Source organism: Alternaria ethzedia, assembly GCF_023757985.1.
Source record: "Alternaria ethzedia strain BMP 0044 chromosome Unknown scaffold_44, whole genome shotgun sequence".
Classification (NCBI taxonomy): Eukaryota; Fungi; Ascomycota; class Dothideomycetes; order Pleosporales; family Pleosporaceae; genus Alternaria; species Alternaria ethzedia.
The window spans coordinates 148,459-169,829 of NW_026056237.1; the positions used below are offsets into that span (position 1 = coordinate 148,459).

A 21,371-nucleotide genomic window follows, 5' to 3' on the forward strand; every position below is an offset into this window, starting at 1 on the left:
TCCCTACACAGCACAATCATCGCTATGGCAGTACGTATCTTCACCGGCCTACAGCATGGACAGAATACTGACAGAGGACAGTCCGCGTCACCGCTTCCCACCTCCGAGCTGGAGCAAATTGCCCAACAGGTATACCACCCTAAATACATTAGGATGAAGATGCATGAGCTAACAATGGCATTTAGGCCTGCGAGCAAGCCATCGGTTCCGCAGAATCATATGACCACACCAAGGTTGGAGAGTGGAACAGCGAGATCATCGTAAGTCTCAATTATATTTCCCTGCGCTAGCTTGCGCAACCATATGCGCCACTAGCCCCGTCAAAAGTTGGCGTCTGGTCTCCAGTGTAGAAGAAGCCAAAACCAGGCGGCTTTGCACACCTGCGAGTGCCCCAAGGCTCTGTCGTTGACAGCAGAAGGCGCCAGCGAATGGCTGCGCAGATCGGTGTCGCAGCCACGCACGCGACCTCACCTCATCTAGATCCTCTGCTAACATCCACACCAGCAATCCATCCTGAAGACTCTCATCAGCAAGACCACACCTGCATCCGAGACCTCCACCCCTGAAACTCCCGCGCAACCCGCCTACAAGTACATCGCCAACAGCACGGTAATCCAACACATTGGCTCTCCCGCAGAGCCGGAGAAGCACGGCCGCCGCGGCATGCACAGCGCAGTCGGCGCCTTTTGGAACAACGAGAAGGATGGCACATACAGCTACAAGTGGGAGGCTGCCGAGAAGAAGGGCATGGACATCGTCATTACTATTACCTGGATCGCTATCTAGAAGGGTTATAGCGCCCAGGGCGATGAAGCTCCCGTATGGGAGCGATCGCATCTCCCGTACAGACGATCAATCAAGATAGAAAGAGCCAAGACCCAGTATGCGAAGGTGGGGGCGAGCGAGAGCTATGTGAATGGCTTGCTCAAGGGTGCGAGGTGAGCTTGGGATGGGTTTTGCTTCGAGATCGATGTTCTTCTTCTCATGGGTATGGCGTTGAAATCTCAGTGTGCATAGTCTTGCGCTTCTTCGAGTTGATATGGCGAAATTGATACCTACTTCTTATTCACTCAATGTCTTTTGCTGCGATGATGGTTGAAATTGCAGTGTATGCGTTGAATATGGTATCGACTATTTACTCATGGGCTCGTCTACATGGACATCATGGCATACTATTACTGATCCCACTGCATATCCCGTCTCGACCTACAACCATGGAAGTAGTGTGGCAGAGTATACGCTCAGTACGCGAAAGTAAAGAATGACCACGTCAAGTAAGCAACAGGGTACAGAGAAGGAAGGTCAAGAACGAAGAACAGCTTTTAGGCCTCTGCCTTTTGGCTCGTGGCCTGGGTGCCTACGCCATCTGTGTGCGTAGTGCTACTCCGTCCGTTTACGGCTTGCTCCCGCTTGCTGATAAGTGCCCGGAGTTCGTCTGTGGTGCTCTTGCCGCCGTTCTTTTCGGTGATGAGGCCCTTTAGCCATGCGTTCTCTGTCTGAAGTTGCTGAATGGTAGCCTCTAGCTTGGCGACCTTCTCCTGAGCCTCCTTCTGAGATTGCTCGAGAGCCTGCTCACGCTGCTTCTTCTTGATGCGGAAGCGAGCGCTCGCAGCAGTGTTACGGCGACGCTTGTCCTCCTCAGCGGCTACGCGGGCGTTCTCGTCGAGTGATTGTGGGATGACGGGAGCGGCATTGTCGAGCTTGCGCTTCTTCGAAGCCTGGTCGTAGCCTTGCGCGGCAGGGGATAGTGAGGAGGCAGGCGAAGCGTAGTTGGGTGCGAGCGGGTAGTGGGCAGGCTGAGTGTGCGCCAGTGGCATAGACGGGTCAAAGGCTGGGGCCGTACCGAAGTTGTTGAAGTCGGTGAACGGGAAGTCGCCTATAAGGGTATCAAAGTCAGCCATGGGTGTTCAAGGCTACGATAGTCGGATGGTGATGTGAGTGTGTGGTGTTTCTGCTCAGCGCAACAACCAACTACGTGCTTGCAGGGATGTTTAGCTGCATCAGCATCCCATGTGGTGAGTGGCTAGCACATAGGGTGTGGGGTGACGATGCATACTGCACACAAGGCGGGGTGTGCATGCGCCTCTCGTTCGCGTAATTGGACGAAGAGTACGATGCCTGACAAGGACGAGACTCGATTGGCAATCACCCAATCGACAGGATAAAAGGGCGGCTGTAAGAACGGGAGAATGCTTACCATTCAGATTGAAGTCCATAGTCGCGTCGACGCTAGTGCTGGGGTTGCGCGGAAACTCTCCGTCCGTCTTCAACGGCTGTGTTTGCTCGGTTTCAAACCCGAGGCCAAAGTCACTGGTAGAAGCAAAGTCGACGCTGGCGTTGCGAGCGCCGTCCGCGTCGAAGAAGTCGCCGTTCAGGAAGTCGGAGAAGTCCTCGGCGGGCGCTGGCTCAGCGAGCAGATCCTGCTGTGGCGACAGCTGGTTGAGGTTCGCGATGTACTGGGACACGTTGGGCCCTCGCTGCCCTTTGTAGGCGGACATGGGCGTTTGTTTGCTATCCGGAGGACGATGGAGTCCAGTCGCTGGTAATATGCTGCTGAGAAAGTGGGAGTCGGCTCTCTGCCGGGCCCGATCCGATGGCGCTTGCGTGGCAGAAGCTGATATTGCGAGAGTGAATTTTGCTGCGGCGTCGTCGGGTAGTTCACTGAATTGGTGTACACGTTCTCTTTCGCGAATAGTTGGAGAGAGTACAAAAAGCAAGAGGGATGTGTGCGGGTGTCGTGACGTGGATGAACGTCAAAGTGCGAAGGGCGTTCTCGATCAATGGGAGCCCCGCGGTAGCTGACTACTTGGTATTAGCGACCGTAAACCCCAGGCCGCGTTTACGCCGAGCCTCACCCCACGTGCGGTTGGACTTGCAAACGACTGTTGCGTTCAAATTCGAGACTTTGAATGTAAAGGTAACTGTGGGTAACTGCTTGGACCGAGAACGCTGAGCATTGATGAAGCGATGAGTCTCTCATGACGGCTCTCACCGTCAGCACACAGGACTCCTTCTTACGACAGCTGAACACTGACTGTTTGTAATCAAGACGTTCAAATTGCCGACAGCCAATCGTGTTTGAGCGTCTTTGTCCGAGACTGGACCGGCGATCTAGGTGGATCCCAGATTTGAAAGACGGCACTTTCCATGCGGCATTAACATGCTATCTTCGGCAAGAAACAAGTAATCAATCCTCACTCGAGTCTTGCGAATAAGGTAAAATATTCCTAGCCATAGTACAGGTGTATGCGACCGCAGGAGTACGTATGGCTGTCAACGAGATGCAGTCTTGAATTGATCTTGCAGGCTCGTTGGGGACAGCTTCACGTGTATCAATGTTGGTAATACTATATGGTCATCTATGACGGACCAGCACCACAGTACCTAGGTAGGTCTGGAGACTACCTACCTAGGTAGGAAGGGGAACTATCATTATGCCTAGGTAGCCACACAAGGGCCAAAGTCAAAGACACCAGATCGAAAGTGTTCAAATCCAAGCGCTTCGGGGCGATTCGTGGCTTGAGAGCATATGTCTGTCGCTACGTGGTACCTCCAAGGCTGAGTGCGATGGCCAGGTGCCCAGGTGGGGAGGCCATGTCACGTGGTGTCCCACGTTCCTCCTCGACGCGTCGCGACTCCACTATCGATAACATCGTCCGATCAACAACGCCCAGCAACCCCTCCATGTAGACCAAAAGCGCATCGACGTGATGGCTACCGCCCCCGACTATAAGAACATCCCCCACTCCCACCGGCTGCCCGTAAACCACCGCGAAGTCCAGCGAACCTTCACCAAGCTCTCCCGCCAGTCCCTCGTATCGCTCGCGCTGCAATGGCTCAGCAAGAAGAACCGCGACTTCTGCAAGCCATACCTCCTCGGCGATCGCATACAGGATGAGGATGAGGAGGAGATATACGAGCCGGCGCAAAGCTATGAGGTGCTCCAGGAGACGTACAAGCAGCTTGCCGCGCGCAAAGGTGGCAGGAGGGAGGTGCTCGACCGCATACTCGAGGGAGACTGGCAACACGGCATATCCATGTACCAGCTGGCAACGGCTGAGATCCAGTACCTCCTCGACCATCCAAATGCCTTGCGCTGGACGGCCAAGCGTCTTACCAAGATACCGAATGCGCGATCACCAGTAACGGACATGGAAGTCACAAACGATTCAGATCACCTCCCACGCTTCCAGGCGCAAACCTTCATGTCAAATCTCGCAAGAGAATTGACGCCACTGATGAAGGCGCATTACCTGATGACACGGATAAAAACATCGCCCATGACCATCCTACGCGTCTACATACACGATTCGCCCTACAGCAACGAGACATCGATGACCGTAGAGTCCAGTAGCACGGACAGTGCGAAAGCTGTATTCTTCGTCTGGCCAAATGGCTCGCCTTTTGTATATTCGTCGCTAGCAACGCTCACCGGCCAGGTCGTCGGAGATGAGGGGCGGCATCTGAGGGACATCGTGCAACAAGCAATACCGAAAGCCTTCTCGAGACCTTCTGCGCGTTACCAATTGACAAGCACAAACTTTACTACCAAGTCACTCGATGCGCTGCTCACGTACCGCGGTCCCGGCAAGAGCAATGCAGCAGCAGGTGGTTGGAGCATCTTTCAGGATCATAGTTTCAGCCAGAATGCACTAGATTTCATCACCACACAAAAAGGCGACGGACAAGAGAAGAGTGCAGGCGAAAAGGGCAGTGCCGCCGGTGGACCCAAGACTGGGCCAGGCAGGCCTAAGCGACCACTGGACGGCAAAGAGTCTTCAGAGGCCAAACGTAGAAAAGAGATAGCCGCTGGCCGGTTCGGTAGCTCGGCGCAGCCCGACGATGGTCAAGGCCTTGAACGAGTCGAAGTTCGCATTGATGACCCATTCCCGTCTCCCGTCAATGGCAGCACTGCGACGCAAGTAGACGGTGACACATCGAACCTCGATGCCCAAAGTTCCCACCAGGCACGACGTGGCCGTCCGTCCCTTCTCGATAGAACCGCGGAAGATATTGAGGAAATACGAAGCGAGGAAGGCTGGGTACCGAATGTGCGAGTCACTTTTCAAGGAACGCATGTTTTCGCTGGCATCAGACAACTGGTTGAAGAGGGTATTGTAGATGGGGAGAAGATGCCAGGTTGGATGACTGGCGAAGCAGGTGTCACAGTAGGCTCGGTCAAGGACGGGCGCATTCGGAGCAAGGGAGGTGTCCCAGGTGTATGAACTGGTGCTTGAATTACAATGCGCGGCGCTGGCAGGTGTTTCTGATATCCATATACCCATTACGATGATGCGGCGTATGGCGTTGTTCTTACACTACGACACAAGTTATGATATTGTGCTTCTGTAGAGAAAGCTTAGCTTCGAATGTTAACTTCCAAGGATCGAAGCTGCGTTTCGGCTGGCAAGCGAAGTGATTTCCAGTCAGATGCAGCTTCCTCTTCTTGTTTTTCTACACTCAAAACTCTCTAGCGCCTCATGGTCCTTCCAAGTCCACAAAGTAGCTTTGGCTGCAAGCTCTTTCCTTGTCTTCGTCTGCACGTCATTCTCCATGCATCCTGACGCGCGTCCGAACCTGATATCGACTACGGATAGCACATCGCCGGCAACTGCTTGAGACGTGCCCAACGTCCCGGGGCTGCTTACCAGAAGTTGATTCTTCGCTCGAGGTACATCAGCGCTCAGCCCATGCATTTATTGACATTCGTCGATCTCATCTGTCACCAAAGACGACAGCTTCTTTTTGGCTACGGCGTGGAACACCGGCAACGTATTCAATTCCTGACGAATCTATTAAGCATTTCAATCCAGCTAGTGTCCACTTTGAGGGCCCTTCAACGTCGTGTGGCTTGACCGACTCTTGCGGCTCAACTCTTCAGGCCGCAAGGCCGAAACTAGTTGAGTTCTTCACGAGCCACAGCTTACGAGCCACAGCTAGATCTCTAAGTGGCTAGCCGGAAGGATCGGAGTCTCGCCCAGCCGTGGCTAGTAAAAACGATGTCATGCTGCAGGAGCATGCATTCGCGGCCTTGCATAATGCGTTGCTACTGAACCGGGGATTGGGTGTGGCTTGCTGTGGCTGGAGCACGGTCTCTTTGCGTGCCGATACAGCCGTAAGGCTGACCGTTACGCGCAAGGGTTAGAGGTCATGTGTTCTCGTATTAGGCGTACGATAGCGTTTAACCGAACGAGACTGAGAACACTGCAGAATAAAGTGGGTTGTTAGCGTTGGATGAAGCTTATGGTTGGGCCAAGATAGACGTTTGTGCCGAGCCGACTTCCCCTACGTCGAGCCCGTGACTCCACCCAAGAGGCTTGGGAGCGGGAATAAGTCTTGACTGCATTTTGAGGTGAAGGACATAGTCTTGGCGTGCTTTGAAGGAAAGCATATATACTCGAGAATACCCCTAGCATACACTGCCACAATCGATGGTAGCACCACCTACGAGCATCAGTTCCAAACCAATAGCCTCAACATCAAAGTCAGACACGATTCGAGACTATCAAACACACTCCACTATCAACCAAGACCCCAACGTCATCACCTTTACCACTCAGTCCCCGACTATCCTGCCGATGACTGACTACAACAACCAACGCATCGACGCACAAGACTTGACTTCAAGGCTTGCCTCGTTCGAAAACAAATCCAACAACAACAACTCCACCACCAAAACCAATGGAGATACCGCCTCCGATTCAGTTCTGTCCCAGCGACGTCCCCGATCCACCTCTATTGACAGCGGCATCATGCCCCGTTTCACCAAATCAGCAACAACGTCCACAACGGGCACCAACGACTCTCAGTACTCGCAGTACTCTGGTCTCCGCGTCATGCATGCTGAGCCCAGCTCCAAGACGCACGCTGAAAGTGTCTGCGTCGCGCCAGGCGAGTTCAGCAAGCCGCGCGTTCACAAGCGCAGCCGCAGGAACACCCAAAGCAGCGTTGGCAGCGGCAGGAGTGCGAAGAGCGAGGAAGCTAAGGAGTTCAAGTACTATGGCCGACACAGCAACCAGTGGCTCTTCAATGACTTTAGCGTCACTGACGCTGTTTCCAAGGGCTTCAAGAGGGTCTTCAGCAACAATGGTAGCAAGGACTGGTACGAGGACAGGAACCGTTAGATGTGGCATTCAGGGAGAGAATGCTTCGAGCAAAGGGACTGGACACTCGTTTCGTCATGTCGATGGAAGGGAAGAGGCGCGATTGGAGGGAGAGACATATATCGAACAACAATACAATCACTCGCATCATCACCACCATTCACTCTTGTCTGCGCGTAGTTTGCTAACATAAAGACTCTTCCATAGCCATGTCCCCGCTAACTAAAGCAATGAGTGCAATCCCATACGCAGTCGATGACGCACAATTACACAAGAACGACCCACGGGAATCTCTTCGAAGAGCAACATTGTGAATCACAAACGTGTAAAACCCATGCCATCAAAAACAACGTGGTAAAGAATTGTAGAATGCGACATTACATCAGACTTCATGATGGTCATAAGGCGATCCAATTACACTAAACCAGAGACGATCTCGTGAGATCAGGTATCATTCGCAAAGAAACGCCACCGCTATGGAGAAAGGGCTCATGTCATGCCCCCCAGAACGCCAATTCACCAGAAAAACGCCTCCATGTCTACATTGCACTCTGCACTTATCCCTAAAGCATCATACTTTTCCGTCGACTAGCGGCGCGTTCGGCTCTCAGCGTGCTCGTCTCCCTCTCTCTATCCCGTACTTTTGCGTCCTCCACACCATCGACCTTCGTCCCGAGGTCGTTCGTGCTGGCATTGGCTGGTAAGCTTCCTACAGTGGGAGGCTTCTTGTCTTTTACTGTCGTTCGAGCACTCGACGTACTCCTAGCAATACCATTAGTACTGTTGCTTCTCGCTAAGCTCGTACTACTACTACTACTACTTTTCACATTTCCGCTGCCAGTGCGCTTATGCAAAGAAGGGAGCGCGCCCTCAGTCTTCTCCCTTTCAGCTCTGCGCTCGTCCGACACCGATGACGAGGAAGATGTAGGCATAGTGGAGTGTCGCCGTGCGCTTCTCGCTGTTTTGGCAAGTTCGTTGACGCGGGCACGTGGGTTGGACCCAGTGTCAGCAGGTGACGAGTCCGTGAAGTCGAATACAGCCAAAGTGTCCTTCTCTGGTGGTGCTTGTCTCACAGCTATCGTATCTTTGCTTGAGAGGGCAAGATCTGCAGATTTGGCGGTGAGAAGCTCCGACACTGGTCCTGCAGTTGAAGTAGCCACTCTTCTCTTAGCAGTGCTAGTCTCGGTAATGAGCGCGGATATGGCTTTCGAGGTCGTTGATCGTTCTTCTGGCTCAGCCATTGACGCGGGCGATGCTTTGGAATCTTGGTTCCGGTCAAGCTTCTGTCTCAACGGGCTTCCAGCTTCAGCTTCTTCCTCACCCCTCGGTTGAGTGACTGCCGATACCGGCTTCCACGCGATTTCGCCATCGGCGTCCCGTTTGACCAATGTAGAAGGTACATTCTGAGTATCTACACTGGCCCTGCGATCGATCACCGCGTCGACCAGCTTGGCGTCTGGACGCCGCATCTTCACATTGAGACTGGGCTCTTTGTAACTGACTTGGGGACGGGCTCGTCTACCCGGTCGTCCGGCTTGACCGGTCTGATCTACTGAGTTGAGGTCCCCTGGTGGTGGTGTATCCTTGTTGTCTGGTCGTTGTGTCGACGGCTCTGTAGATGGTGGAGAGAAGGTCTCTTCCACGGCGGGTGTTTTCGGGGGTAGAGAGTCAAGCACAATCTCAGCAGTAGGCACAGGTTCAGGCATTGGTAGAAGCGGGAGTTCTGACGTCGTGTTGCGCGTGATATTCAATCGAGGGCGGCTGCGAGCCTTAGGTGCTGGCTTGTCTGGCTTATCTGGTTTGTCTTGACCTGAAGAGCGTTGCTTCTTTGGCGACAAGACTGGATCGGTATTGACGGGTTCTACCAAGTCAGATTTGTACACACTATTGCTTTGGGGGTACTTACTAGCTGAAAGGACGGGAGGGCGTTCTAGTGCAGAAGGTCTAGAGTCATCATTTGACGCCTCCACGTCCGAAGCACCTGGGGCATTCCGGCGGCTGAACCTGAAAGCATCACTCTTGGCTTGGTTCACTTCCTCATCCTCTTGAACGCTGAACTTCCGCTTGGCCCCAGTGCGCAGAGGCTTCGCGACTGGCTCTTCAGACTCTTCCGGTGATTCGAAGAGAGATACACGACGTATATTGAGCTTGGGCCCGCTCTCGCGTCGCTTCTTACGCGTCTCGAGGTTCACTGATAGTGCAGGTTCACCGTCGTCTGCAGCTTCTTCTCGCTGTTCTTCTATCGCGGGGCTGGGGTCGAAACCGATGGGGTCTTCGTCTTCGAATCGGGCAACTGGCGGAGGGCCAATGTCTGGGGATTGACTGTCTGGGTCTTCTAAGGTCTGCTGAAGCTCGTCCGCACTACAAGAAGTTAGCTTCATGCGCGTCTGTACGTGTCGCTGCTTGGAACGCGATCCAGACGTACCCCATTGTCCTGCGAGGATAGTACTTGTCTTCCGTGATAGTAGGCAGCATGGCGTTCTCAACCTCCTGTAGACCCAGTCCACTCCTCCATTGCCGCTCTTCTCCGCTCTTCCTCTTCGCAGTCATCTGGCTTTTCCGTCTTCCTCTGTCTTTCCCACCCCCACTTCTTGTTTGCGATAGGCCAGCTACCAGGCTGCTGAGCTCTGATAGCTTGGCTTCAAGCTGTGTTTTGACAACATCAAATTGGTCGAGTACCGGACGCGACTCAATCGTGTTATGGAGATTCAAGACTTGCTCGCGCAATGCCAAATTCTCGGCAAGAAGTCGCGAGCAGTCGGTTTCGAGGCTGCGGATGCGGATAGATTGGATCGAATTCGTCTTTGCGAGTTCGCGGTTTTGCCTCAAAAAGCGTCGTTTGAGGGCTTCGATGGATTCCGCCGACGGCTGGGGTGCAATCGGCGGCTCGTTGAGACGCGCCATATGCGCAGATAGGTATGTCGAGATTAATTATAGTATTGTAGACGGTCGCGCAGTTGTCGTGGCGTTGCTACTCTAGGGCGTCGGTAGGTGTTCCTTCTGTGTTCGTCATTGCATGTTTACATAGCAACAAAGCTAAGTTCAGACGGGTTAGCGCCAAGAGCGCGTCCACGTGACGAGAGGGGCACGAACGCGTTCACGAATGCAGCAGGACAGCATTTGATGTGGTGATAACATACGTATCTCACCAGACGAAAAAAGAAACGCACAAGCTCGACACATCAGGTTTCACGTGTTCCCCGAGGCAGACTTTCCTCCTGTTGACGCATCTACACATTCAAAAACACCTCCCTACTATTGCCGACCTCGACTTCGTCAACCACAAATCAGACCACGTCAACTAAAGTTTACCGATTAAGAAATATGTCAAACTTCACACGGCCGCTTCCCTCACATCTCCGCAACCAGTCCATGGGCGGGTCCCAGCAACAATCCCCCGTGTTGCTCGCGCGCATTGCAGAAAAGAAAGCCGAATTAGCCAACTTGAAGGACTTGCAAGCGCTAAGCGGAGGGCTTGCAGACCAGATGCAGATGCTCGCTGACAAGCTATCGACATTGTCAGATGGAACAGAAGGTATGTCAGGCGTTGCACGCAGAAAGCTGGATCGATAGGTCTCGCAGCCGGCACGATGGGAACATCATACTAACGTTGCGGTTTATCAGCGGTCGCAGCAGTGCTATCAAACTGGCATAATGTGCTAAGAGCTATAAACATGGCGTCAAGTATGTTCTCCCTTCTCACAGATCCAGCAAGCACTAATTCGAAAAAGCAAAACTTCCAAAACCGAAAGACGAGGATGAGACGGAAAAGAAGGCAGAAGATGGGCCACCGTTGCCCCAGACGCTTGTCCGCATTCCTACACAACACGCTCCTGCGGTGATAGAACAGGCGAATGCAGCTACTGCAGAGGACTGAGCGGTCTTGACACGTGGGTTAACTTCTGATTGAGTTTTCGCGCTGCTGGAAACTCTACGAGTAAGGGTGGTCGACAAGGGCGATAATCGACGCGTGATCGGCTGAACGTGCATGTCTTCGTACTTTGATCCGCAAGACATAGCGAGTAAAGACGTCTTGCCATGAGAGATACATGCAGCGGGGCCCAACGTCTTCTGCGATTGGTTTCACACCTGCAGAACAGCGTGTACATGGAAGAACGGTGAAGATTGTACCAATCGGAGACAATGAGGACGAGAAGGCGTTTAGTAGGAATTCAGGCTCTCAGCCTCGCATGTGCAATTCTAATGCTACAAGATAATGCTCATTTGCATCTAATGTCTCACGTCCAGCCACAAAAGGCGACGTTTTGCGGACTATCCAAATCCTTTCCCAGCGCTATGCAATGACGCAGTCCAAATCATGATGTGTCTCATGGACACCCGTAACTCCAAGCAATGAAAATCGTTTTCAAATCGTACCGACCAACCCCCAATGGGCACCGGGAGTTTACCAGCTAGAGCGCAGCTTACTTCTTCTGCTTCGGCATCTTCTCGTAGGCATTTGGGCTTGGCTTCCTCCGTTGGCGCTTGTGCTTTTGCGGGGTACTAGAGCCCTCGCCGTGATCGTGGACGTCCTCACAATCGTCGTGAGCATGTTGATGTGGCCGTCTGCCGCGCGCTCCACCCATCCGCCCAGCAGGTCTTGCCGTGCTGTTGTCGGGCTCGGAGTCGGAATCTGAGTCTGACGATGAGTCTGAGGAGTCGTCGTCAGAAGACTCGTCAGCGGCGCGGGGTTTGTGGTAGATGCAGCAAACTTCAGATTTGTTAGCCCCTGCCATAACAGCATCGCGCGAAGCAGATCACCGTACCTTTGGAAGATTTCTTGCCCATGCCTTCGTTGTCGACCACGTCTTCGGCCCATTGAATGTGTCGGCGTTCTGATGGCTCTGCGCGCAGACGAAGCACACCGGAAGGTGCTGACAGACGCAATACAGGCTGAGGTCGAACCTCCATCGTTCGGCTCCCAGAGCTTGGTGTGGCACTCCTGGGAGATAGCGTGTGCGGGGCGGCCATATTGGTGAAGTGCGACATGTTGCTGGTGCGGCTTGTGTAGGGAGATCGGACCCTTAAGAAGTTGGGGTGGCAGTGGGGCGTAGCTACGCAGCGCAGGGACCAAAGGGAATCGCGAGCTGCAGGGCTGGGGATGAGCCCTTATCGAGATCCAACGTCAGAGCTTGGGCGGAGTGGTGGTTAATGTAATCAAAGAAAGTAGCAAGAGGGTGTGAAGGGTGAGCAGCGAGTCGGTAACAGGTCAATGTCGTGTTGCATGTACGTCTTCGTTGTTCGATGGTGATTTGTCTCGTGAGAGGAGAATGGCCAATGCGTCATAGTCAATCGGTACTTCCTCGGTGAAACCCACTCCTCGCCAGCCACGTTCTGTCCCCACGATCGCTTCTGTCGGCTTCCATCGCTAATGCTGTATGGCCGCACACTTGCAAGCCCGCGTCGTGCGGCGTGACCCAGGTCACGCTGCATATATACTGCTGCACGGCTCGCTGTGCTATATTTTCTTTTTCGTCATGAGGGACCCTCCACTACCCGTCCGCGGACATCATCGTTGGTGCTAGCAAGAGCATGCAGTTTGACTCGCGAGGAAGCCCACCTCTTTCAAACATCCGGCAGTTGTGTATACCACATCCAAGAGCCTGCACAGATCAGTTGTTACGTTGGAGCTCCTTCTGACGGTTTTAAAGACTCTGCGAACATGATCTTAGCCGTGTACGGATGAGCAGGAAGTAATTGCGTTGCACTTCGCGAGACGGGGTTTGCCCGTGTAATCAACACCACAAAGCTATTGCATCACCAAAGCATGCTAACATCAGCTCGAGGATACATGCTAAGGTGTTACAGTCATGACATACTAGAAACCCGGATGCAACCGAATTGGCTTTCGCTATATCTTCTTACAGAGTCGCTCCCAATATCCAGCAGACATTGGCTCACTTTCCAGGCATCTCACGACTTCTACGCAGACGCTATACAATCGATCACAGTCCTCGCTGGAATTCTGCCGAACATGGGCGCCTAAGATATGACCCAATCAAAGTTTCGACAAAGAGGAGAAAGTCCGGCAGCGTCTGAAGCCGATATATCCCCCTCGAAGCACTCAATACCAACGCCACCGACTTCTACTCATTAAATCAAGAACGGCGTGACAACATAAGCATCTACGCCGTCGGGAATGATGGAATCTTGGCTCTCAAACCAGCCCGTCATTAATGCGTGCAAAATTTATTCTCTGGTATTCCAATCATTCCGTACCATATAGGGTCTCGCGCTTGGGAAATACACCTACGTTGAGATCACTATATAGAGTACCTGACCGCGTTTTGTTGCCCCTGCTCTGCATCAACATTCCACCGTAATAGGGTCTCGCGCCTCCCGATTCGGATCTTTCGAGCAAGCGCGTGGTTATCGAAGCGATCGAAGGCTTCTTTCACAGGCAAACGTCTTTCATTGAATCAATCCAGGCATGGATCTCAGAAGGCATACGGCCGAATCAATCGAGTAAAAAATCAACCTGGTATCCCCAGATCCATTGGGATTGTGTAAACCCGACCTCTGTCTACCTTAGTCTGCAGAAGATCCCATGACATCCCGTTTTGGGGATTACTGGAAGCTGGCCCACCGGCACTGATTGCATTTCGAGGTGCCAGTGTACGTCCGTTTGTTTCGAAACGCAATGGGCATGGAACTCCCAACGATCAGTAGTTGTTGATCGTCCATATGCCCAAAAGTGGGAAAACAAGCAACGAGATATTCCACCAGGAATACGTAGATCCCAAAACGCATGGAAAGGTGAAGGTCGCCCGCCACGAAGTCTAAGTTGTGACACTTGTCGTACAACCCACTTTCTGGCGCATAGGGTTACAGTTCACACCACCCACTGTCGATCGATTCATGATTCAAGATTCGCAAAGAGTCGTTCTCGATGCGTGCGTGCGCGACGAGGATATACCCTTTCACTAACAAGTAGACTCAAAACTGAAAGTTAACGATGAATTACTCAAGTGCACTGTCGTCCAACATGACATCACATGGAGTAATCTCCCGACAACAAAGCCGTACACGCGAGGCTGTAGCAAAGGCCTAGACATTATGCCGGTAACCATGCGCTCATCAAACACCAGAAGCCGATTTTGATGGCGATTCCGATGGCGAAAGACGGGTAATCTCCCTAGTGATGAAGGGGTCTCGTAGGGCGAGGCTCGTGGCGGTGAGGCAGATTTGGCTGTTCCTTCGTGCCTCAACAGTCGTCGTACAAAAAGCGATGCACGACTGCAACCCCATTCTGCGCATTCAATGCCTATGAGTTTCACAAAGCTGCGAAGAGTTTCACATGTCAAAAGGGGAGCAGAACAAATATGACGGGTGAAGGGCACAATCTCGATAAATGACGGTTGTTAAGCGGAAGCGGGCTCGGGGGAGCCTACATGCAGAACGCAAGGCCGTCGCAGGTCGTGCACAACCAACGCTCGGCCGCTGCGGGATCGGGAAATGAAGACAGCGTGGAGCGGGTTTGTTCTGGACCAGTTTGAGCTCCACAGCATCGGAAAGGGGGAGGATTGTGTTTTTGCGGGTCCTGGGCGACCAGAGGACGAGAGTGGCTATGCAGCGAAAAAAGATCGCTGAGCTGTTGTGCTTCGGGGAACGTAGCACGATACTGCAGCGTGGAGATACGGGCGTTCGCGTGTACATAGTATGGTTCAGGGGCCCAGGGCGCTTCTGAGCGGTCGTATGGCCTGGAGCTCACAACGGGAGCCCTGGTCGACAATCTGTTGTTGAAGAAGAACCGACGAATGACGGAAGTTCACGAAAGGGTTCCTGCAGTAGCGACGCCCATTGCGGCTAGCGGGGCCGCACGGGCGCGATCCAAAATAAACGGTGCGGCCTAGCTGCCTCCTGAAGCTGCAGGCCAGTAGGGGTTTCGGGTGCAGCTGACGGGTGGATGTGCAGCTGGGAAAATACGACGATAGCTCTATCGATTGCGTGCAGAGAGACACGATAGCAGTGAAGACGTCGAGACGCAGCTGGCCGTGGGCGAGGGCGTGAATGCAATCAGCGGGCCGGCTCAAGGTCAAACGTGTGGCTGCGCCTAGGGACGAACGCGGGCCCTTCACTCTCTGCTTCGGCGTAACAGGCCTGACCCGTGCAAGGCTTGAGACAGCCGCCCAATCAGGAGGCCTGTCAGCCAGAACCGGAGATCAGGCTCCTGTGCGGCGCCTCATCTACCCTTCGCGCCCATCCGTCTTCTTTCCTTCAACTCACCTCTCCGTGGGCCTGTCGCTCTTTTTGCAACCACCACCAGCACCCTTCGCAGCTCTATCGTATCTTACCCCAGTCATTCTTTTTTGGGCCGAAGTTTGTTTGCTTGTGTTGCTGTCACCTTGGCTATTGCCGTCCGCTCACTCCTCGACTACCCCGGAACGAGTTTCGCATATACTATTCTGCCAGCTAGCTGTCACGACTGAGTTACGACTTCACGTTGTTAATACCTGCATCGTAGCGTCACGTCGACAATACCAAGGACGAGCTTCCCCGGATCCATTACTAGCTCTATCGATTGCGACCTCACATGCGACATCGGTCTTAGAGCCATGCCGCACTCACATCACCAACATATGCACCATGTGCACCGCGACATCCACGTTGGCTCTCCCAGCAGTGCAAGCCAGACGATCCAACTAGCTGAACGAGCCTCACGTGTACTGGTGGCCCGCGCCAGCGCAACATGTACCAACGACAGCGATCCTGGCTGCACCAAGCCAACCCAAGTACCAACCATTGCTATTGCACTGGCTATCATGTGAGTTGGCTGTCTGTTCAGCTTTGAATGCGCTAACGGCATGTAGTGTACCTGTCGTCGGTGTAACGATCGTGCTATTCTTTTTACATCGCAGGAACAAGAGGAAGCTCGCAGAGGAAGACTCCAAAGACAAGTACAAGTCCCACGACTGGGGCATGGAGGGTGTCGCCAAGGCCGGAAAGAAGGGAGGTCCTGAGATGAGCGTGTCAGAGAAGGAAATCCCTGGAGGCCACGACCGAGGTCTCTCGATCGAGACTGGAAGCCCGTACATTCTGCCCGTCGGCCTGCATGGCTCTCGGGAGTCGTTCCACTCGTTATCGCGTTCGCAGCACGATCCTCACGACCCCTACGGCCCCGTAGCCTATCTGAAGGACGACCAGAGCATCCGCAGCGCAAGTCGCGGCCCCTATGGAAACGACGCCAGATCTATGTACACCACTTCAAGCGCAGGAACAAGGAAGGAAGGTCTTCAGGCTGGCCTTCTTCAGAATGCACAGAGGATGTCGACCTCGCACCCCATTCGCGGCGAGTCTCTGTCCCCTGACAGTTCGCGATCCCCAGACAGCAAGTTCCCTGAGGCGGGTATTCCTCTCAGTCCTTTAAACCCACGGTTTGAAGAAAGGTCGTCTCCCATCTCGCCTCCGTCAGCCACCTCGCCTTCAGATGAGCCCACCACCCAATACGCCGCCTTCAAGCCCACCGATGTTCCCACCATCTCCATTCCTGAGCCTGGTGTCACCGAGAAGCAAGTCAGCAAGTCACCCGTCCAGACCACCAACGACATCCCCACATTGCCACGCGTTAAGTCCCAAGCTGTTGTGTTAGAGAACACCAACACGCACAGCATCATCAGCACTTCGAGCTACGGCGATGGTTTCCAGATCACACCGCCGTCTCCCAAGGAAAGCGAGGGACCCAAGATTGTTGCACCTAAGCCTCGCTACTCGACTGGTCCCCAGAACGTTGGTCTTGGAGTCGACGATTTCGCCCCCAGCTCTAACCGTCTGTCCATGAGCCTCCGTCCCATGCCTTCCGATGACCCTCAGGAGAACCCCGAGGAGCGCGCCAACCGTATCCGATCTTTCTACAAGGAATACTTTGACGACTCGAAGCCTGAGCCTGCTGGCGGCCACCAATACACCGATTACGTTGAAGACTACGGCTCGGAGTACCAAGACGGCACTGTCTTCGACCCTCGCACCGGTGCCTTCGTTGTCGCTCAGCCGAACGCTCCGTTCGCTGAGCCCATCACTCGTCGTGCCATGACTCCTCCCCCGCGTGCTCCTCCCCGGTTCCGAAGCAACACTGCCACTGGTCCTCGTGGCCCGCACATGTCAAACGGCTCCATGGCTTCCTCACAATATCCACCTCCGCGTGGCATGTCTTCAATGAGCGGACGCTTGCCTCCGCCAATGAAGAAGCCGCTGCCTCCTCCATCCGCTTTGTCCTCTCTCCCAACACCCGCTAAGCTTACCGAGAGCTCCATGGTTTTCGACGCCGCCGACTTTGCACCGCCAGTCTCGTTCCGCGAGAGGCAAAACGGCGTACGACCTGACAGCCCTCTTGGAACTCCCAGGCCATACAGCCCGGCCGTACGACCACACACACCCCTCGTCGGATCCTACGACGAACTGCCAGCGCTACCCAGTCCCTACTTGATGCGCAAGTCGGGTACCTTCACTGCGCTCGATTTCGCACCACCTGCTCGTATACGTGACCCTGCCGGTGGCGGTGCCTCAGATGCTGGCTCAATCCGATCAAATCACTCTGGCATCTCGGCAGTTGGCCGATTTGCTGTTCGCAGCGGAGCCAACCGTGTCAGCAGGATACCAAGGGACGTTCTGGGTACCAAGGATGACTTCATGGTGCAATTAAAACCCAGGATGAACATGGTAGAGGGCGCCTAAACTAGTCGCGACTTCCTCAGCACACATCTTTGACGACAGACATCCTGCTCGCTGGCTGAGCTTTCCGCACACTCGACCGAACATTAAAAGCTCATTATGTCAACTTGTTCTCTATACACTGCTTTTTAGCGGCCTTGATGATTTCCTTGGTATCGTGGCATAGACACAGCGCGCGTTGGCTACTCTCCATCTTCACATCACAGCAACAACCTGTACAGACGGTCCGTCTAGTACACTTTCCTATTTTTCTCCATCGCGGTTGTGCAACGAATGACCGGCAGATTACTCGTTTCTAGGGCGGTTTAGCGATGGGCTGGCGTTTACCAATGTCTAATTTTTATTCTTCTGCGTTGCTGCGACATGGCGAAGTTGAGATGTGGAGGGCAGCTTGGTGGTTTGGAGACCGTGGAGACTTGAGTGATTGTGGAACATCTAGCAGAGCACATAGAGGAATGGAAAGAAAAAACATTACTTCAAGCGCATCGTCCTGGCCACGCGTGATGTTGTGCATCAGACGTAACTAGTGATGCTAGCCGCCCGAACACGAGTTTGTCTAGTAAGGAGCCTCAACGTCGAGCCATGCAATAGTGTGGATTCGCGATGCCCCCTCTGCTGTCTGGCCGCGCAGATCCGAAGCCTAGCGCAATTTCGCATCCTTCCGCATCCGCCTGCGCCATCATCGAGAGAATTATCCACGTATGTAGATCATCGACGCCGCTCCTCTATTACCCGCGAAAATCTCACTCTTACATACATTGTCCTCCATTTTATCCACACCACAGTAGGGCAAGCACAGCCACACAGTAGCCAACTCCACCCCCAACCATCACCAGTAAACAGTGCCCAGCGCGACGTCATGACCAGCCACGCACGCGCGTACCGGCCAGACCTTGCTCGTAGCAAACGTGCGCCACGCCGGTGCTTCAGTCGCGCGCAATGATTTGCCCTCTGGTGTCTTAGGCGCGTGGCCTAGTGCCGATGAGTGTCGTTGGTGAGAAGGGCGCCGCGTCGCCAGCGCCTTCTTGCGGTGTCTAGTTTTGCTGTTAGGGGTCCCGTACGTCATAGCTCGCGATCTTCGACCAGGCTCCATAAAATACACGACTGCTGCTGCTGCACGCGCGTAGGAGATTGCGTTGCCCCGGATTCAAGGCATTCTTGGCCTGGACATTCAATCGACGAAACGTTTCGGATCTGCGCTCTCTACGTCGTTCGTCTGAGGCCCTGTCATTGCTTGTTCACTTTCTTCTCTCACAATCCTCCGCTGCAGCACGCCTTGCTTCTTCTCCCTCTCAACGCCTGGAAATCCCCGAGTCGTCCATCATGGGCATCTTCTCGCGTCGCCGCAAGTCGGACGACACCGCCGTCACGCAAACCGCTCCAGACCTCAGCAAAGAACAAATTAAGCGCGCAACTCGCACGCGCAAAATATGGGCGCTGATCACATCCTTCTTCCTCTTCATCACACTCATCTTCCTGATCCTCGTCAATATCTCTGGTGTACGCAACAAGGCCGTTATCAAGGATTGGTACTTCATTCGACTCGACCTGAGCCACATCGTGCCTGCCAGCGTACCGAATTTCGCTCTTATCAACACTATCGCGCAAACGCTGGGACTGCATGACTTCTATCAAGTTGGGCTATGGGGTTTCTGCGAGGGATACGCGGGTGAGGGCGTGACTTTCTGCAGTGAGCCAAAGACGCTATACTGGTTCAACCCTGTGCAAATCCTGCGTAATGAGCTTCTTGCTGGGGCTTCGAGTAAGTTGCTTCACGTCCCGATTCTTAGATATCGTGCATCGGAAACAGAGTAACTAACATGCATGCCTACAGTCAACCTTCCCGCCGACATCAACGACATTCTCGACCTTATCCATCTCGTCTCCAACTGGATGTTCGGTCTCTTCCTCACCGCAACGGTCTTGTCTTTCGTCCTCATCTTCGTCATGCCCATCTCCATCTACACGCGCTGGCTTACCCTCGTCGTCGCAATCCTCGCCTTCCTCAACGCCCTCTTCGTAACCGTCGCCTCGGTCATCGCAACCGTCATGTTCATCATCTTCCGCAACACTATCGGTGGTGTGGCTGAACTGAACATATCTGCAGAGATAGGCACCACCCTCTTCGCCTTCATGTGGGTGGCAAGTGCCTTCGCCATCTTTGCATGGCTAGTACAGATGGGGCTTTGCTGCTGCTGCGCCTCAAGGAGAGATGTCAAGAAGGGCAAGAAGAGAGGAAACGAGAAGGCGTACCACATGGACGCTGCTGGCACAGAGGCAGGCGGCATCAGGGACACCAACATGGTCGCCGGCGAAGTGAATGAGAAGCCACAAAAGAAGAAGTACCAGTTCTGGAAGCGTGGTTAGGAACCTCTTCCATCAACTTCGAACCTCTTCGAGCACATTACACGCATAGACATCGACTCGGACATTGAAGTCCCAAATGCTAGTCCATGACACGCCTAGTGCTGGCTACGCAAAAAGAGAAATTTGGAATCTGTAACTTTCAGCGAGCGCGGCGTTGGTTTGGCATCTTTGGTACAGCTTAGCATAGTACAGCGCAGCGTTGGACTCTTGCATTCGACACGACATGACATTGATCACGGACATGTTCCTTCACCAATACATACAACCTAATGATATCGTTATTACAGCTAGAAGACTGATCATGCATTCCTGGATGGGTATCTTAATCGTGACCGTCCCATGACCTAACTCCAAAACTCGCAGCTTATCTGTGTTCAATTTGCTTTCCCCTGTGCAGCACCCTTGTTCATCTTCTCCAACGAGTCCATGTCGATGATTCTCAACTCTGTCCTCGCCCACAAGATGATCATGCATATTACGCCCGGCAAGAAGCCGCCTCCCACCATGAGCCCTTCACCCCAGCCACGCCCTTGCCAGACTTCATACAACGCCAATAGCCCACAAACGGCCCTGTTGATTGGCACAATAGAATCCGCTATCTTATCTGCTGCCTCTTCCGAGATGTACGGCACAGGCCGCCTTACACTTTTCTCAGTCGGCTGTTCCCACGACGGTGTCTTGTTGTAGATTCCATATCCACCTAAAGGTTTCTTGGCCTGTCCTTTCCCTTTCGATGGTTGTTGAAGTGTTGAGGGCGTGACGTCCACACCATCGATTGGCTCCATCTGCGTCGGCGGTAGTGGCAGAAAATATAACGTATACGCTGTTGCTAGCAGACTCGCGATAGAGACTAGACTGATCGGGAGGGTCGACAGGGCGAAGAGCCGCGGGATGTAAAGGAGCGTGGGGAGTAAAGGTAGCGCGAGGAGGAAGAGTGTATATGTGTGCGTCGTGGATGTGTCGTGTGTGCTGAGGGTTTGGAGGAGGGCTGCGCGGTCTGTGTAGTTCTGTCAGCAAGGCGGGGATTGGGCATGGAAGAGAGGGAAGGGTACCTTGTTCGTCCATACCCGCTTCTACGGTATCTTCATCGTCGGATTCGGACGGGTACTTGAACGTCTTGCGCAAGCGTTGCGCCGCTACTGTCTCGGCTTCCTTGAGTTTCTCCATCTTTTTCTGCGTCTTTTGCGCGAGTTGGTACGAGATTTGAAGGATTCGGGGGGCTGACTGTATGTT

At 53.6% G+C, this 21,371-nt stretch overlaps 10 protein-coding genes across 10 annotated transcripts; 6 read left to right on the forward strand and 4 right to left on the reverse strand.

Moving 5' to 3' along the window:
• Nucleotides 1-24: 24 nt before the first annotated feature.
• J4E87_010214 (uncharacterized protein) lies at nt 25-786 on the forward strand (the record flags this gene model as incomplete). Its single annotated transcript, XM_049381788.1, has 3 exons — nt 25-30; nt 186-260; nt 505-786. The coding sequence occupies 3 exons, from the start codon at nt 25-27 to the stop codon at nt 784-786; spliced, it is 363 nt and encodes a 120-aa protein (XP_049228495.1).
• A 536-nt stretch (nt 787-1,322) lies between these two features.
• Nucleotides 1,323-2,498, reverse strand: J4E87_010215 (uncharacterized protein; the record flags this gene model as incomplete). The annotated part of the gene is made up of 2 exons (XM_049381789.1): nt 1,323-1,876; nt 2,198-2,498. The coding sequence occupies 2 exons, from the start codon at nt 2,496-2,498 to the stop codon at nt 1,323-1,325; spliced, it is 855 nt and encodes a 284-aa protein (XP_049228496.1).
• Nucleotides 2,499-3,710: 1,212 nt separating this feature from the next.
• On the forward strand, nt 3,711-5,225 carry J4E87_010216 (uncharacterized protein; the record flags this gene model as incomplete). The annotated part of the gene is made up of 1 exon (XM_049381790.1): nt 3,711-5,225. The coding sequence occupies one exon, from the start codon at nt 3,711-3,713 to the stop codon at nt 5,223-5,225; it is 1,515 nt and encodes a 504-aa protein (XP_049228497.1).
• Nucleotides 5,226-6,431: 1,206 nt separating this feature from the next.
• On the forward strand, nt 6,432-7,124 carry J4E87_010217 (uncharacterized protein; the record flags this gene model as incomplete). The annotated part of the gene is made up of 1 exon (XM_049381791.1): nt 6,432-7,124. One exon carries the CDS (start codon nt 6,432-6,434, stop codon nt 7,122-7,124), a length of 693 nt encoding a protein of 230 aa, XP_049228498.1.
• Nucleotides 7,125-7,666: 542 nt separating this feature from the next.
• J4E87_010218 (uncharacterized protein) lies at nt 7,667-10,007 on the reverse strand (the record flags this gene model as incomplete). Its single annotated transcript, XM_049381792.1, has 3 exons — nt 7,667-8,964; nt 9,010-9,464; nt 9,529-10,007. 3 exons carry the CDS (start codon nt 10,005-10,007, stop codon nt 7,667-7,669), a joined length of 2,232 nt encoding a protein of 743 aa, XP_049228499.1.
• Nucleotides 10,008-10,475: 468 nt separating this feature from the next.
• J4E87_010219 (uncharacterized protein) lies at nt 10,476-10,980 on the forward strand (the record flags this gene model as incomplete). Its single annotated transcript, XM_049381793.1, has 3 exons — nt 10,476-10,638; nt 10,728-10,787; nt 10,835-10,980. The coding sequence occupies 3 exons, from the start codon at nt 10,476-10,478 to the stop codon at nt 10,978-10,980; spliced, it is 369 nt and encodes a 122-aa protein (XP_049228500.1).
• Nucleotides 10,981-11,527: 547 nt separating this feature from the next.
• On the reverse strand, nt 11,528-12,092 carry J4E87_010220 (uncharacterized protein; the record flags this gene model as incomplete). Its single annotated transcript, XM_049381794.1, has 2 exons — nt 11,528-11,814; nt 11,870-12,092. 2 exons carry the CDS (start codon nt 12,090-12,092, stop codon nt 11,528-11,530), a joined length of 510 nt encoding a protein of 169 aa, XP_049228501.1.
• Nucleotides 12,093-15,682: 3,590 nt separating this feature from the next.
• On the forward strand, nt 15,683-17,774 carry J4E87_010221 (uncharacterized protein; the record flags this gene model as incomplete). The annotated part of the gene is made up of 2 exons (XM_049381795.1): nt 15,683-15,867; nt 15,914-17,774. 2 exons carry the CDS (start codon nt 15,683-15,685, stop codon nt 17,772-17,774), a joined length of 2,046 nt encoding a protein of 681 aa, XP_049228502.1.
• Nucleotides 17,775-19,094: 1,320 nt separating this feature from the next.
• Nucleotides 19,095-20,138, forward strand: J4E87_010222 (uncharacterized protein; the record flags this gene model as incomplete). The annotated part of the gene is made up of 2 exons (XM_049381796.1): nt 19,095-19,533; nt 19,606-20,138. The coding sequence occupies 2 exons, from the start codon at nt 19,095-19,097 to the stop codon at nt 20,136-20,138; spliced, it is 972 nt and encodes a 323-aa protein (XP_049228503.1).
• A 374-nt stretch (nt 20,139-20,512) lies between these two features.
• J4E87_010223 (uncharacterized protein) lies at nt 20,513-21,305 on the reverse strand (the record flags this gene model as incomplete). Its single annotated transcript, XM_049381797.1, has 2 exons — nt 20,513-21,135; nt 21,191-21,305. The coding sequence occupies 2 exons, from the start codon at nt 21,303-21,305 to the stop codon at nt 20,513-20,515; spliced, it is 738 nt and encodes a 245-aa protein (XP_049228504.1).
• Between the last annotated feature and the right edge of the window lie 66 nt (nt 21,306-21,371).